This window comes from Pteronotus mesoamericanus, unplaced genomic scaffold, assembly GCF_021234165.1.
Source record: "Pteronotus mesoamericanus isolate MK-2021 breed Mesoamerican mustached bat unplaced genomic scaffold, CSHL_Meso_final scaffold_21, whole genome shotgun sequence".
Lineage (NCBI taxonomy): Eukaryota > Metazoa > Chordata > Mammalia > Chiroptera > Mormoopidae > Pteronotus > Pteronotus mesoamericanus.
In genome coordinates this window covers 30,435,129-30,452,025 of record NW_026555310.1, presented here as the reverse complement: position 1 = coordinate 30,452,025, position 16,897 = coordinate 30,435,129, and the positions used below count along the sequence as shown (strand labels likewise).

Below are 16,897 nucleotides of genomic sequence, written 5' to 3'. Positions count from 1 at the left end.
GGAGCCCTCCAGCCTGTCGGCAGGGTTACAGATCCTGAGACCAGGCCGGGCATTTCCCAACACCTGGGCTTGAAAGATTGAGAGAATTCTGTAAAAATGAATAGGCTAAGAGCATGAAACAATTTTGATCCAGGCCTCAGGGAGAATTCTGAGCAATATTCTCTAAAATTTTTTCTTGACATCTGAGTTTTTGGATATCAACAGAACTAGATTAAGTTACAGCCACCCAGAAAACCTAGGCATAGTAACACAAAAATATTAATTTGGGCCCACTCTTGTGATTTTAGAAAGAACATGTATTTCTGATATATCTTGGCAGGGAAGGGAAACAAAAGAATAAACAAATTGCACTACATTAAACTAAAAAGATTTTTCTCAGCAAAGGAAACCATCAAGAAAATGAAAAGACAACCTACTTATTAGAAGAAATTTCCCAATGATATATTTGATATGGGGTTATTATCCAAAATTTATAAAGAAATTATACAACTTAACAACAAAATAAAAATACAATTAAAAAATGGACAGTGGAAATGAATACACATTTCTCTAAAGAGCATATACAGATGGCCAATAGACATATGAAAAGGTGCTCAGAATCACTAACCATCAGAGAAATGAAAATTAAAACCACCATAAGCTATTACCTCATACCCTCCAGAATGACTATTTCAATAAATCAACAAACAATAAGTGTTGCCAAGAATGTGGAGAAAAGGGAACCCTTGCGCATTGTTTGTGGGAATGCTGGTTGATGCAATCTCTATGGAAAGCAGTATGGAGATACCTAAAAAAATTAAAAATTGAACTGCTTTATGACCCAATAGTTCCACTTATGGGAATATATCCAAAGAATTCCAAAACTCTAATCCAAAAAGATACATGCACCCTTAAGTGCACTGCAGTGTTATTTACAATAGCCGAGATATAGAAGTAACCCAAATGCCCATCAATATCTGATTAGATGAAGAGGTGGTACGTACAATGGAATATTACTAGGCCATAAAAAAAGAATGAGCTCTTAAAATTTGCGACAACATAGATGGACCTTGAGGGTACTATTCTAAGTAAAACTTGTCAGACAAAGAAAGACAAATAGCATATGATTTCACTTACATGTGTAATCTAAAGAACAAAATTAATAACAACAACAACAAACAGAAACAAGCTCATAGATACAGAGAACAGACTGATGGTTGCCAGAGGGAAGAGGAATTTGGAGGGTTGGGTGAAAAACGTGAAGAAATTAAAAGTCACAAATTAGTAGTCAATAATATTATAATAACTATGCATGTTGTGAGGTGGGTACTAGCATTATCAGGGAGATCATTTCATAAATTATATAAATGTCTAACCACTATATTGTATCTGAAACTAACATAGAATAATATAGAATGTCAAAATAAAAGGTTTTTTACTCCATGTAACAAAATAGTAAGAGTCCACTAGTCATATGTTAAAATAGCAAAAGAAAACTCAAGACAAGTGCTATAGGAATGTAGGATATATATTTTGTCAAGATTGTTTGTCAATAAACTCACTGTGCTTGTGCTAGTGGAAGGTAAAATAGTTAAGTGGTGTTAAAATCAAAATGTGATCATACTCAGCAGTTTGTCCTGGTCCTACCCAATGGTGCTTGCCAGAAACAAATGAAAAGCCACTCTATAAATTTGAAATTAATTCTATAAATATTTAAGGCTGGGAGGGTGTTGGGCAAAGGCTAGATGGAGGTGGACTAAGAGGGAGAAATGGGAGACATCTGTAATAACATCAACAATAAAAAAATAATGTTAAGCACACTGTCAAAAATAATCAGGCATATAAAGAAACAAAAGAACACAAAAAATTGGAAAAAATATAGCAGAAACAGTAACACATAAATATAAGACACTGGCATTATCAAAGATAAATGTTAAACAACTGTACTCTCTATTTTTGGAGTAAAAAGAAAATATTGCAAATAACGAAAGAAAGCTAAGAATTTTAAGTATCGATGGGCTAGATTTTAGAAAGAACTAAGTTGTAATTATAGAAATGAAAAATTCACTAATCAAAATTTAACTTAATGGATACTTTTAACAGCAGAATAGCAACAGATGAGAAAAAATTAACTGGAAGATATATGAGAAGTAAGTAAATAGATTAAAGAAAAAAAGGATAAAAATACAGGAAAAAAACAGAGAAGACATATAAAATATTGTGAATGGTTGTATAATGCATGTAACTTGGATCCCAGGAAAAGGAAGAAAGACAGGGTAGATGCACTATTTGAAGAAAGTATGGCTGAGTTATTCTAAATTTGAAAAGAGACATCAGATTTAAAACATTCATTACCTTCAAAAAGTTGAACTCTTAAAAGCAATAATAAAAAATTGGACACATTATAATAATATCTTTGAATAGCTGAGAGAAAGGAACAAATGTCTAATTTTAGAAGAAATATTTTCTAGAAAAGTTAAAAAAAACTCAGTTTTAGACAAATAGAGAATTCAACTGTAAAATTTCAACTCTAAAGGAACTATTAAAGAGTAATCTTCATTTAAGGAAAATAATTTAAAATGGAAGGTAAGAGAAGCAGAAAGGAATAAGAAGAAAAAGAAACTATAAATATGTGGCAGTATCTAGATGAACTGACTGCCTAAATGTATACATCTAAGTCTATATACATTTAATAATATGACTTCAACATAGCAACTAACATTTTTGCAGAATTGTAAGAAGAATCACAGTGGAAAATTTTAATATAATTATCTCAGTATGGGAAGAAGAAGTAGATAAAAATCAGAGAACTTCAATCACACAGGTTTTTTTTTCTTCTTTTATCACAACAGAGCTAAGCTGAAACTTAAAACAAAAGGGTAATTATAACTACATAGATATAAATGAATTAAGAAATACATTTTAAGATAACAATTTAAAGAACAACTCATGATGAAAAATAGGAGGCATTTCAAGCTGAATGACAATGAAAACACATTAAAATTATAGACTTAAATGTACATATTTGAGAAGAAGAAAGGGTGAATTACAGGGATCAAACATCCATAAAAAATGTTAGAGAAAGAATAGCAAATGCAACAACAACAAAAAAATGGGATGAAGGAAGTAATAAAAAAGAATTTAAATTAATAAAAAAATTTAAAACACACAAGGGGAGAAAGAATCAACAAAGCCAAAACTTCTTGCTTTGAAAGACTAATTAAACTGGATAACACACCCACTGTGATTATTTTGCCCAAATTTTTGAGGGAAAAATAAGGATGTGCATTATACATGATTAGTACTAAATCCATGTCTATATAAATGTTTTTAATTCTTTTATTTATGCATATGTGTTAAAAGTGTAACTCTGGAAAGCAATAATGATATCTGTATGCAAAATTATACCCAGGAATATGATAATTGGTTTTACATATAAATAAAAAATTGAAATAAAAAATTAAAACAAAGTATTTTTTTCCTGAAAGTTTAGGCCAAAAATGTGAGTTTGCATTATACACAGCAAAATACAGTAATTTCCTATTCTGCAGATATTAAGAAGAAAGTGAATGACCATTGCGGTGAGGAAGATTTCAACACTGTGATGGTTAATTTTATGTGCCAGTCTGACTGGCCACACTCATTAAACAGTGTTTCTGAGTTTCTGTCAGGGTGTTTCTGGATGAAATTAGTGTTTGAATCAGTGAGCTCAGTAAAATAGATTGCCCTCTCAAATGTAAGTGGGCATCATCCAATCCATGAGCACCTAAATAGAACAAAAAGGTGGAGGAAGGAAGAATCCATCCCTTTTTATCTGCTTCACTGTGTGAGCTAAGATATATCAACTCAGCTCATCTTCTCTTGCGCTACTGTTGGGTTTTACACCATTGACTCCCCTGTTCTCAGTTCTTTATACTTGGACTGAATTACACCAGAGGCACTCACAAAGGGCACAACATGGGGTGCTGGGAAACACCCTGTCTGGTTTCAGGAACTGTAGCCTCACCAACAGGCTAGAAGGCCCCAAGGCTGGAGTTGAGCAAGGAGGTCTTGGGAAAACAGGCCACTGAGGAGACTAAACCCGCCTCCCTCACATCACCATGCTTGGCCCTGCGATGGCTGGTTAGTCCATGATGGGTAAGACCCCTCGATGGCAGGGGCAACTTAAGACAGGCACAGCTGCATGAGCATCAGGGAAAAAACTTGGAGGACACAGAGAAAGGGTGAAAGACTTTCACCTCTTGGCTTTGATATGGCCAGGGTCCTCATTCTATCTGAAAGAAGTCTCCTTATCTCTTGGCAGCTCCCTCCCTCCACCTGGCTCAGGTTTGAAACAATACTGGAGACAGCCCTAAACTGGATCTGGAAGTTCCCAGGGGAAATCAGGCCTAGAAGTAAGTTCCTCTAAGCATGCTTTGTTTTTCCCTTGAAAGCTATGATAACCAGCTCATACTTGGAAGGAAGTTTACGTTATTCACAAACCCTGACCCTAAAACCTTTGGCACTCTTATGTTTACTCCTCCTGTTTACTCATCTTCTCTCAGACCCATGTAAATTGGTGTGTTCCTGCCATTTGTTTTCCTCAAAGGATCATCTGTTCTCTGTAAATATTAACACGCTAAAGTAATGAGATGACCTGTACATTCTTATTATCTAGCCCCACCGATAATCCTTTTTTTTCTTGGCTCACTTTTTCTTTCCATCAGTATTCATGATTTTCTTTGTCTTTCTTATATACAGTCAACAAATCAGATTCTTAACTGCTTGATGTGCTCTTTTCTGAGAAAGGGTATGAGACTTTGTCTCTCTAGATTCTTACAGTTTTGGAGAGAATGTTGAGCCATCCTCCCAGAGCCATGGTCCTCCACTCTGAGTGCGTGAGAGCCCTATCCAAAATGAATTATGAGGATAGGGAGACACTTCATTTGTTATAAATTCCTGTAGGGAAACATAAACACAAAATACATGTCAAGAAGAGAGAGAGAGAGAGAGAGAGATAAACAGAGATGATAGAGATAGTGGCAAAGACAGAGAAGAGGCAGAGAGAGACTCTTCTAGACATTGAGAAAGAGACAACAAATTGAATCACCTTGGTGAAGGATGCATGTGTACACTGGCACCAAGCTCGAGAGAAATGGCAATTCCTGAATGCCACTGAGTGTCTCAAAAGGCATATTTCATTTACTGAGAGTCATGATTGTTTAATTTTCACAAAGAACATATCCATAATGTCAAAATTGTTCTACCGCTAGTCAATCTACCTGACAAAATCCAAAATCCCCTAGGCAACTTTCATGGATGATTAATCACTATCTTTTCCTCAGGTTAGAAATATAAATATATAGGGCATTTGTCAATAAATGTTTCTCAGAGTTAGATGACAACATAAAAATAATTTAAGGTGATTACATGTTTTATGAATAAGTAACCTAGGGTTTAATGATGATATTTGAATTGTTGACAAATATAGCACATACAGTGGCAATTACAGGAAGGCTTAAAATAAAGACAGACTTCCAGTTCCTTCCTTTTTCTTTGCCATATATAAACTTTCATTAGTTCTTATGTGAACTACATCTGTTCAGTAAGACAAGATAAAAACAAAAAAAAATTGAGAGTAGTGAAAATTAATGTAGAAATTATAGATTGTCTAGATTTATAGTGTAGGATGTTTCTTGACTATTAACCTTTCTTATATAGCACATCTGAGTTCTAACCTTCATTAATGATGCATTATAAGCCCCATATTTTCTGTAAAACTTTTTGTGTCCACAGAGCTCTCTCTCTGAATTCCCATCCCATTTGTTGCCAATACCAAATATTTAATTTTTCATAGCTGTTGTTTCTTTTTTTCTTACAAATTATATGAGCATTGCAATAACAAGTTTACTTTTTAAATTGCTTTACCTTTCCCAATATCTTGTAAGTAGTAAATGATTTAAAATATATATTACCATTGCTGCTATTTTCTTGATAATTATGATGACAAGGGAGAGAATGTTCTATCACCAAATTAAAAAATTGAAACCTAAACCCACAAAAATGAGTAGTGATGACGTGGTTATTATATAGTCATAAAAACTTGCAGTGTATTTAGAAGGAATTGCTTTAAAATACAACGTGTTTATTTTTTTAAATCAATTAAAAAGAAATGCATATATTAAAAACATTACCCACTTAATGCATGCTGTTATCATAGTTACGGAGAACATTTTTTGAAGATTTTATTTACTTACTTTTAGAGAGAGGGGAAGGGAGGAAGAAAGAGAGGAAAAGAACAATCAATGTGCAAGAGATACATGGCTCTCTCCTACATGCCCCAACCTGGGGACCTGGCCTGCAGCCCAGGCATGATTCCTGACTGGGAAATGGACTGGCAACCTTTTGGTTTGCAGGTTGGCACTCAATCCACTGAGCCACACCAGCCAGGGTAACTATGGAAAATATTAAAAATTACTTTTTCTTAGGGAAGATTATCATTACCTGGAATCTACCTCTATTTTTCTGCTCAGTATAGACCACAAATATTTATAATAGAAATCTACACTTACCAATTCTTCTGAACTATCTATCTTCAGGAGATAAGAGCCCAGCTGAGAGCATTTTCTTTTACTACTATCCCAGGTAGCCAGTGTTGTGCTAAATAGATAACAGCTATTCTCATGTGCCAGCCAGTTAGGGGGACAAGAGCTGGAAACAACACCTGGGAATAAAAGATAAATATGATGTGGTTTATATCATAACATTTCACTCTTTCAGTGAAAGCACCATCTATCCTGAGCACACGATAAATAGTGAATCGCCATTAAAATATTTCATTTTTAATTCAAATGATAATATGACTTTACAAAAGAGGTCACATTGAAATGACCCTATTCATTTAAAATTAAAAATAAATTAACTATAAAAGCATTTCAAGGACAAAAAAATAAAATAAAAGCCTTTCAGATAGTCAGCCTTCCTTTCCTTCTTGTCTATCAATCCTTCAGTTTAAGCCCAGAGCTCCCCTTCTTCATAACTCTTAAAATAAATCAACTCGAAATCAATTATTGAGGTACATGGTAATTTCATGTTAACTTATTTTACAAGTGTGAGATCCATTTCAGAAGGCAATTTTCCAAATGAGAAAAGTATAAGAACAAATATTCACACTATAGTGTACTTCTGCTTTGTATTATTAGCTACTTGATACAAAGCATGAGGAAGAAGGTGTCCAGAGACAGAAACTTAAAGTCAAAACATTGTCATTGTTAATTATTATGAAATTAGAAGATCAAGTGTGTATAAATTGCAATAAAATCAGTAAAATTGTATGATGAAAAAGAAACAAATTTAACCAGTGTTTCTGGGAACATAGCTATTAGGTTTGTCTCTTCTACATGTGTATGGTTTCACCACAATTCTCACCAACATTTGTCTTCTTTCTTTTACCCCTCCCTTTCTTCCTTTATGATGTGCTATTTCTTATTCTTACTGTATCACTTTAAAATATCAGTTCCCCAAGGCAGAAAACATATTTCAAATTATACAGTCTCCTGTAGGCCTAAACACATAGACAGTGATGAGTTAGTTACTGATTTGAAAGAAAAAAAAAATCAACTTAGAACTGTCCAGCTAATTGCATGGGGTATTTATGACATTATTTTATTGTATATACAACATGGGCGTATTAGACTGAGATAATACTAATGTGTGCTTTCCTTAAATGCACAATCACCACATGTAGAAATGCTCTCTTCACCTCTCCGTTCAAGCCATAACTCCGATAATTAACCCTCCCAAATCAGTAATTCTATTAAGCAGTTAACTCCACCTTTCCCTGTGGTTGTGAGAGCCGTGGTAGAAGCCACACTCTCTTCTAAAGATGATTGTGTGGGTTGACTGTGGTTCTCTTTACCTCTTGATGGAAGACTGTTATTCTTCAGTTGGTTGCTTCCTGAATTGGATCTCCAAATACCTTCATTTACCAACAACAAGAATGACAAAAGGGTAATTCTATTATGTTTGAAAATTAATATTCCAAAACCCATATCTTTTTGTAATATAAATACTAATTCAAAAGAATATATGTACCCCTATGTTCACTGCAGTATTATTTACAATAGTCAAGATATGGAAGAAACCCAAATAACCATCAACAGACAAGTGGATAAAAAAGTTGTGGTATATACATACGGTGGACTATTACTTGGCCGTAAAAATAATGAAATGTTAGAGGTTATTATTCTAACTGAAATAACTCAGACAGAGGAAGACAAATACCATGTGATTTCACTTATATATGGAATCTAAAGAACAGAATAAGCAAACAAATCAAATAGAAACAGGTTCTTAGAGAGAACTCTGATGATTGTGAGAGGAGAGCGGGTAAAAAGGTCAAGGGATTAAGAAAGGGAAAGCAATACATTTTTGATTAATGATAGAGATAACACATTAACAGATAACAGAGAAGACTGTAAAGATAGATGATAAATAAATAGTTAAAATAGATAAGAGATTAAATAGATGAAAAAAGAAATAACTTCTCTGAAGGCAGTATAGTAAAAAAAAAAGAAAGAAAAATGAAGCAGTTACAGAAGAAGAAAGAATATTAAGTAGAAAACAAGAAGCAAATGGAATAAACTCAACTAGAGCCATAATAGATTTGAAATAGTAATAAATCTTCTATCTTTCTTATGTACTTTAAAAATGAGAGCTCCTTAACAATCTGCCCAATACCTGTAACATAGACTGTACTCAATAACCATTTGTATAATTAAGGAATATCATACAGACTCCCTGAAAAAAAAAAATAAAAAACTTCATTGACAAAAGGATACAGGAGGTATAAAAATCTAAGAAAATGTATTCATTCATTACAAAATATATACTTAGTACTTAGTAGGTGACTCAGGTACTTTCTGATATTATTCAACAGAGTTTAGATTAAAGATAAGGTATAAAATAGTTTTCTTAGATCATGAGACATAAAAATAGCTTATAGTTTCATTAGGGAATTTATTTTATTAAGAAGATAGCACTGCTTTGTACTTTCTTTTTCACCTCCACTGGTTTCCTTCCATTAATTTGTCCTGGTAATTCCAGTTTTGAAACCAGCTCTTCAGGAAAGGCACTAGAGCAATGGTTATTCAGACCATGAGTTGTTTTAGGCAGATGTGCCTAAATTCCTGATCATGGTCCTTCCACTAACTAGTTTACAATTTTAGAAAAGTAAACTAGCCTCCTAATCTCTCACTTCCCTTATAAATAAAATCAGAATTAACAACACCAATTCAATAGGGTTAAATACAGACTGAATTAGATTATGCTTATCAAGCTTTTAAAAGAGTGTCTGGAACATTATAAGTGCTTGTTAAATACCTGCTGTTGTTCCCTGGCTGGTGTGGCTCAGTGGATTGAGTGCTAGCCTGCAAACTGGAAGATCACCAGTCCAATTCCTGGTCAGGACCCATGCCTGGGTTGCAAGTCAGGTCCCCAGTTGTGGGCATGTGAGATGTAACTGACAGATACTTCCCTCTTTTCACATTTATGTTTATTTCTCTCTCTTTCTCCCTCCCTTCCTTTCTCTCTAAAAATAAATAAATAAAATATTTTTTAAAAAAATATCTGTTGTACTTATGGCCCCACTTCAGTTGTTTTTCCATGTCTTGGCTCATGCTTCACAACTTCCTGAATTCTATCAAACAAGCGACAGCTGGCCGCAGGGAGCCCCAGGTTTAGAACTAGCAGCCTAGATTCACAGATTGGCTTTGCCTGGAAATCTCCAAGCACAGCACAAGTAGCAGCCATCTCAGATTGCTCTATAGCTCAGGCAGGGTGGCCCCAGGCAAAACACAGGTTGGAACTGATCTTGGCCTCTACCCCCTGAGAAATCCCAGAGCCAGCCCATCCAGTAGACAGCTACAGACCACATCAGAGCAGCACCACCCTGCCCCTGCACAGATGATCCTCTAGGGAGGGCAGAGGGTGGTATTGGCCACAGCCAGTCCTTGCAGCTGACTGGCCTGGGTAAATCCCTCCCATTGATCTGCCAACGGCAATCAAGGCTCACCTACAAGAAGAGGGTATACTCAGCCCACACAAAGAGTGATAGGAGAGGTTGTACCACTGGACCCTACAAGGCACCTACTACATAAGGCCACACTATGAAGACACAGAGTCAAAGCAGTTCTACCAAATACATAAAAACAAACACAGGGAGGCTGCCAAAATGAGGAGACAAAGAAACATGGCCCAAATGAAAGAACAGATCAAAACTCCAGAAAAAGAGCTAAATGAAATGGACATAAGCATGCTATCAGATGCAGAGTTCAAACACTGTTTATAAGGATGCTCAAGGAACTTAGTGAGAACCTCAGCAGCATAAAAAAGACCTGGTCAGAAACAAAGGATACACTAATCAAAATAAGGAAAAATTTACAGGGAAACAAAAGTAGTGTGGATGAAGCCGAGAATCAAATCAATGATTTGGAACATGAGGAGGCAAAAAACAACCAATCAAAACAAGAAGAAGAAAAGAGAATCCAAAAAAATGAGGATAGTGTGAACAGCCTGTGGGACAACTTGAAAAAATCCAACATTCGCTTCATACGGATACCAGAAGGAGAAGAGAAAGAACAAGAAGTTGGAAGTCTATCTGAAAAAATAATGAAGGAAATTTCCCTAATTTGATGAAGGAAATAGACATGCAAGTCCAAGAAGCACACAAGGTCCCAAACATGATGGACACATAGAGGCCCACTCTAAGACACATCATAATGTTAAAGAGATGGGAGGAGTGTGGGAGAATGGGTGAGAAGTGAGGGTATTAAGAAGTACAAATAGGTTGTTACAGAATAACCATGGGGATGCAAAGTACAGTATAGGACAGGGAGTGCCCAAAGAACTTACATGTATGACCCATGAACATGAACAAGGGTGGGGGGATTGCCTAAGGGAGCAAGGGGTGCTGAGCACAGGGGTGCGAAGGGGGAAAAATCAGGAAACTGTTATAACATAATCAATGAAAAATAATTTTAAAAAATATCTGTTGTTGTTAATCTTCCCCAGCAATACTTACCCATTGTACCCAGGACCACAGCTATCACCAGTATTACCAAGCATAGGATTCCCAAAGTCACAGCAATGTAACGCCAAGGAAGAGATCCAGCACAAGGTCCTGAAGGAGCCAGAAAGAGCAGGGATGAATGAAGAAGTAGGACGATGGATTGTGGAGCACTTCAATGCTATAATTCATCCAAATCTGGCAAATTCTAAAGTAAGACTAATCACTGATGCCCAGATAATCTAGTTATCTAGGTTCTGAAACTGTAATTTAAGCACAGTGCCTTGATAGCTGTGCACACCCAGTTTCAGTTCCACAGTGATATCTACTGGTTTTGACACTATCAGAATTTCTTGAAATCCCACTCATTCTTAGAAAAGACAGCTTAATGTAGGGGAAATAACACTAGTTAATAAGGACAATCTTCCATTTTTTACATAGATGTTGCTTCATTTGGGGTAAATCCCTTTGTTTTTTTCATTTCTGTTTGTGAAAAATGAGGTAATAATATTTCAAAGAATTGTTGTGGGAATTAAGCAAGCTAACACGTGGAAAATCATCTAGTTTAAAGGTTACTAGAAGATTATAGGTAACTCACCATTTGTCTACACATATGCATAAAGATACACACGTGCGCATGCACACACACAAATTCCTACCTCTTGCATCTTCAAGTTTTTCCACTCTTTCCAAAAAGGTTTCCCAAGAAAAGAATTGTGTAAGTGGAGAGAGCAAAATAATTCTCCAAGGTCAATGACCAGAAAGCAGAAGAGAAAAAATTATGTCAAAACCTGTGCATAATCTCTTTCTTGATGACAGGGAACTTATTTTATGTTAACTTCACCACACCAAGAATATAGTTTGCCTGTGACTGAGAATAAGCAATAAAAGCATTTCAGAGAGTTGTCAAATAGGAGAATTATAGAGGAGACTAAATGGCTCATTCTAGGAAAAGAGAGATTTTTTAATGCTCTTCTCCATATTTCACTTCTTTTACATTTTGTTTAAGATTCATGTTTTACTAATAGGGCCTCTACATCTAACACATATATTTTTCTTCATTGATATACAAAGAGCTGCCTTTGTTTAAAAAAAAAAATCACATAAAAATTCTGATTCAGGATTCTAAATCCTGTAACTTCCCATTTCCCTTTGGCTTTTACCATAAAATCACAGGTTTGTTTTTATCTCTCACCTCCCTTTCATCTTTTCACTCTTCTTATTTTTTTTAAAGATTTTATTATTTATTTTTAGAGATAGGGGAAGAGAGCGATCAAGAAAGGGAAAGAAACATCAATATGTAAGAGAAACATTGATCTGGTTCCCCTTCATATGTGCCCCAACAAGGGACCTGGCCAGCAACCCAGGCATTTGCCCTGACTGGGAATCCAACTGGCGACCTTTGGTTTAAGGGACAATGCTCGACCAACTAAGCCACATTGTCAGGGCTCATTGTTCTCTTTCTTATTTCCAACATACTGATAATTGTTTATGTATACACTTTAAGTTTCCTTGACTTCCATTCTACAATTTACTCCTATCAAACAAACAAGTCACTCCTACTGAAATTCTTTCATTTTTGCAGTTCATCATACTTATTACCAGCTCCTCACTGCTGACCTATTTCTATAGAACAGATATTGTATTTCCTGTCATCATCATAATTAATTTAGATATTAATAAGTAGTAACTGAATGATTGTTATGAGAAAAAGCTTAGTGCACATTCAGATTTTCTTTAGTGACTTTTGAAAGCCTTTTAAAATATAGTAATAAAACTCGTGTAAATCACAAGTCTCTTAAATTTTCTCCACTTAAGTGTTTTAGTTGATGAAAATCAACTAAAATCAACTAGAGAATGAAAATGTTGAAAGCAGAAAGAAAAAATACCTTTATCTGAGGACACAGGTCTTCTGGTGATGCCGCGAGAACTGAAGTCTAACTTAGTATATCCGTCTTCATCCAAATTTTCCATCATTCTATTCTATTGAGTTTCTCAACTGGGACAGCATTTATGAGCTCTTCCCTCTCTTCTAAGATAGCTGCCTGTGGATAAAAGAGGACCTATGAGTCAAATCATGTGACATACACATAGACTGAGCTTTAACAAGTTGAGCTTAAGTAGTCCAACCAGTTGTCCAAAAACAGGAAAAGTAAAGTATGATGTAAGTTCTCATTTGTAACCTCAGATCCTGTTTCTGAGATTGATGACTCAGGAAAATTATGAAGCAACACAATAAATAGGTCTTTATTTCAGAACAAAAATTAGAAACATGAAAACAATTTCTTATGCTACTTTTATTATTCTCACAAATAAATTTGACATCATTAATTGATTTGGCCTATATAAACTATTAAACAATTTTGGTACCTTAAGTTTACCATACATTCATTTTAGTATATATTCATCCATTTGTTCATGTACTCATTTATTCACTAAACATACTGAATGCCCACCTTTTCAAATGGCAGGAGCTGGGGATATAAGGATAAATGAAGAAACTCATTATCTCATAGAAGAAACCTACAGATAGGCAGATCAAGGATGTCATAAAGAGGTACATTGTAATAACACAGAGACTAAATAAATTTCTTTGGATTTGTCAGGGATTAATAATACAAAGTAGAAATTATTTATTGAGCAATTACTATGAGCTAGGTACTACCCAGTGGAGCATGCATTCTCATTCAATCTTAATTTCCCACCAACTGTATGTGATAGGTATTTTTTCCTATTTTTAAATGAAAAAGATAAGACAGAAATGTTAGCCCCTTACTTAGTTTTAAAACGGCAATAAAAATATTGAAGTAAGGAATCAAACCAAAGTCTATTCTTGCTGCAAAACTTACGATCTTTTCTGTTTCGCTACACTGCTTCCTTCACCATTTTGTACACTTATATTGTAAGTACCATTATGAAAAATTCTGGGACTGAAATATTATGCTAAATGTTTCATTTTTTTTCTCTATTCCAATTGCCATAGTAATACTCTCCCCACCCCCAAAACACTTATCATTGCCGAAAACAGGAGAGGTACCCAACCTATTTACACAACTTTGAAGCAAGTCAAGTGAAGGAGGAATATGGATGACACTGAAGCAACAAGGACAGATTTCCTTCAGTAATACAACTACAATAGAGAAGAGGACCCAGTTTAACTGAATTCAACTTCCCCCAAACAGAGACTTTTCAAAGTCTGGAATATGCTAAAGAAAAAGCACTGAGTGGCATTAAGAGAGATTAATCCATGTGACTAGGCCATGTGGATTTGTTTTTTTGTTTGTTTGTCTGTTTCTGTTCTTTTGTTTTCATCACATTTATCCCCTCAAACCCTCTTTTACCTCCATCCACCTCCACCCCAACCCTGAAATCACCACATTGTTCTACTTGTCCATTAGTTCTCTTTATTTTTTCTTTTTTGCTCAATCCCTCTACACACACACCTTGCCCCAAGCCTGCTCTTTATCACTATTTTGTTTATTAGTTCAGTTTGTTTATTAGATTCCACATATGAGTGAAATCATATGGTACTTGTCTTTCTTTGATTGGCTTGTCCTACTTAGCATAATGTTCTCTGAAATAAAGAATTCAAGGTCTGTCTAGAAAAAGTCCAGCCATTGTTAATATAACGAGAAGGGTTCGTGTGACATCAGTGTAACCTGGCAGCCAAAGAGAGTGGACTGGAATATGCATGTGTGAATAGTGATGAGTTCACTATACTAGTCAGTGGGGTCAGTAGACGCCATTGAGTGAGGATGTCTACTATGAGGCTGTCACATTCAAAATGACTGAACAAGTAGAGCAACAAATCTGCATTAAATTTTGCATTAAGCTCTGACTGGTGTGGCTCAGTGTATTGAGTGCTGGCCTGTCATCTGAAAGATCACTGGTTTGATTCACAATCAGAGCACATGCCTAGATTGAGGGCCTGGTCTCCAGCTGGGGCATATGAGAGGCAACCAAATGTTTCTCTTACACATTGATGTCTCTCTCTCCCTCTTTCTCTCTCCTTTCCCCTCTTTCTAGAAATTAATTAAGTAAGTAAGTAAGTAAATAAATAAATAAAATTGTTTAAAAATTTTTGCATTAAGCTTTAACATTCCTCCGTGGAAATTATTTGGATGATTGAGAAGGCCACAGTTATGGGCAACTGGTGATTGGCAGCATTATCACAACAATACATTAGCTCATGCATCACATCTCATGCAGAGGTTTTTGGTGAAACATCAGATCAGCAAGGTGACTCAGCCTCCCTACAGCCCAGATTTGGCATTCTGTGACTTCTGGCTTTTCCCAAAACTAAAGTCACTTTTGAACCAGAAAAGAGATTTCATACTGTTGATGAGATTCAGGAAAATATGACAGGGCAGCGGTGATTGGGAGAACTGCGTGAAGTCCCAAGGTGACTACTTGGAAGGGGACTAAGGCATCATTGTCCTATAAGCAAAGTTTCTTGTATCTTGTATCTTCTTCAATAAATGTCTCTTTTTCATATTATATAATTGGATACCTCTGAACAGGCTTCATACACTGGAAGGAATAAACAGTAGATTAGATGAAATAGACGATCAAGTCAGCGATTTGGAAGACAAGGTAGAAAAAAATAGCCAATCAGAGCAACAAAAAGGAAAAAAATATTAAAAAATGAGGATAGTTTAAGGAACTTTTGGGACAATATGTAGTGTCACAACATCTGTATTATAGGGGTACCAGAAGGAGAAGAAAGAGAGCAAAGGATCAAGAACCTATTTGAAGAAATAATGACTGAAAATGTCCCTAACCTGGTGAAGGAAAAAGACATACAAGTCCAGGAAGTGCAGAGAGTCTCAAGATGGATTCAAAAAGGCCCACACCAGGACAAGTCACAATTAAAATGGCAAAGATTAAAGACAAAGAGAGAATCTTAAAAGCTGCAAGAGAAAGTTACCTACATGGATTTGTTAATTATGCTTATCCAGAAGAGAAACTTCTACTATGACAGGAAGCAATGGTGCCTGTTGAAGCTGCGGAGGCAGTGCTTCAGCTGAAGTCGAGCTTCACTCGAAGTTCGGACTAGGAAAGCAAGAGTTCTGTCCCTAATTTCCTGAATGTTTGCATTCAAAGTGATGTCTTTAGGGTCCTTAAAGTTTTGAGTGGTAGATTTACATCTCAAAGGGCAGAGAAAGGATTTATAATTGCAAACTTTCTCAAATAAGTGCTCTAAGAGGGGCCTTTCTGTCTATCACTAAGTTTTGACTGAAATAAACAATAAAGTCTCCTGGAAGAATTGAGTTAACTGAGCTAACTCAAGCAAGCATTGAGCTTTCTTTGGCAGGCATTTTTAGTGTTACCAATGTTGGGGTTCTTGGATTCCCCAAGATAGAAATTGGGGGGAAACCCCAGAAGAATTTTCAGACAGATTTTATTAAGCTTAGGCCAAACACAAGGGAGGCCCCACAGAGAAAAAGAATGTCCTCTGAACTGGCTTGAGGGCTGGCCACTTTTATAAGCTGGGGACAAAGCAGCCTTGGGCAGAATGGAGAACTTTTGGAAAAGACAAACTTGTGAGGGATTAGGGAATGAAACTTTCCATATCAGGGGTATCCTTCTGTGGGGTAGCTTGGCAACTATCTTTGCACCTGCACTGTGGGGACAAGATGGTGGTGCTGCTCATTACCCTCACATCAGACAGGCTGTGTAGCCATTGCACTTTGATTAAGTGTGCATGTGGGTCAGTAGGTTAAGCAAGCAGGTAGAAGGAAGATAAAATCAGTTACCTCTGCATTTTTGAGTAGGGAGTGGAAGAGTGGTGACAGTTTTACCATCAGTTTATCCCATTTTTTTTTTCTGAAGTCTTAACTTGGTTTCCTGGTCATCTTGTATTTTCCATCCTGG

The 16,897-nt window shown here is 35.8% G+C and overlaps 1 protein-coding gene across 4 annotated transcripts in view; it reads right to left on the bottom strand.

Annotated features, from left to right (window-relative positions):
- The window catches only part of LOC129085024 (C-type lectin domain family 1 member A-like), a 46,279-nt gene extending 33,155 nt beyond the window's left edge, over nucleotides 1-13,124 (bottom strand). Inside the window, exons 1-5 of one of the 4 annotated variants that reach the window (XM_054591436.1) lie at nucleotides 12,913-13,124; nucleotides 11,039-11,137; nucleotides 7,793-7,936; nucleotides 6,531-6,682; nucleotides 4,799-4,917 (exon numbers count right to left, since the gene is read on the bottom strand). In XM_054591436.1, coding sequence (XP_054447411.1) covers nucleotides 4,799-4,917; nucleotides 6,531-6,682; nucleotides 7,793-7,936; nucleotides 11,039-11,137; nucleotides 12,913-13,000 — 602 coding nt within the window. In that variant the 5' untranslated portion in view covers nucleotides 13,001-13,124. The remainder of the gene's footprint in view (nucleotides 1-4,798; nucleotides 4,918-6,530; nucleotides 6,683-7,792; nucleotides 7,937-11,038; nucleotides 11,138-12,912) is intronic. The other 3 variants (XM_054591437.1, XM_054591438.1, XM_054591435.1) reach the window with 3 other exon arrangements.
- Between the last annotated feature and the right edge of the window lie 3,773 nt (nucleotides 13,125-16,897).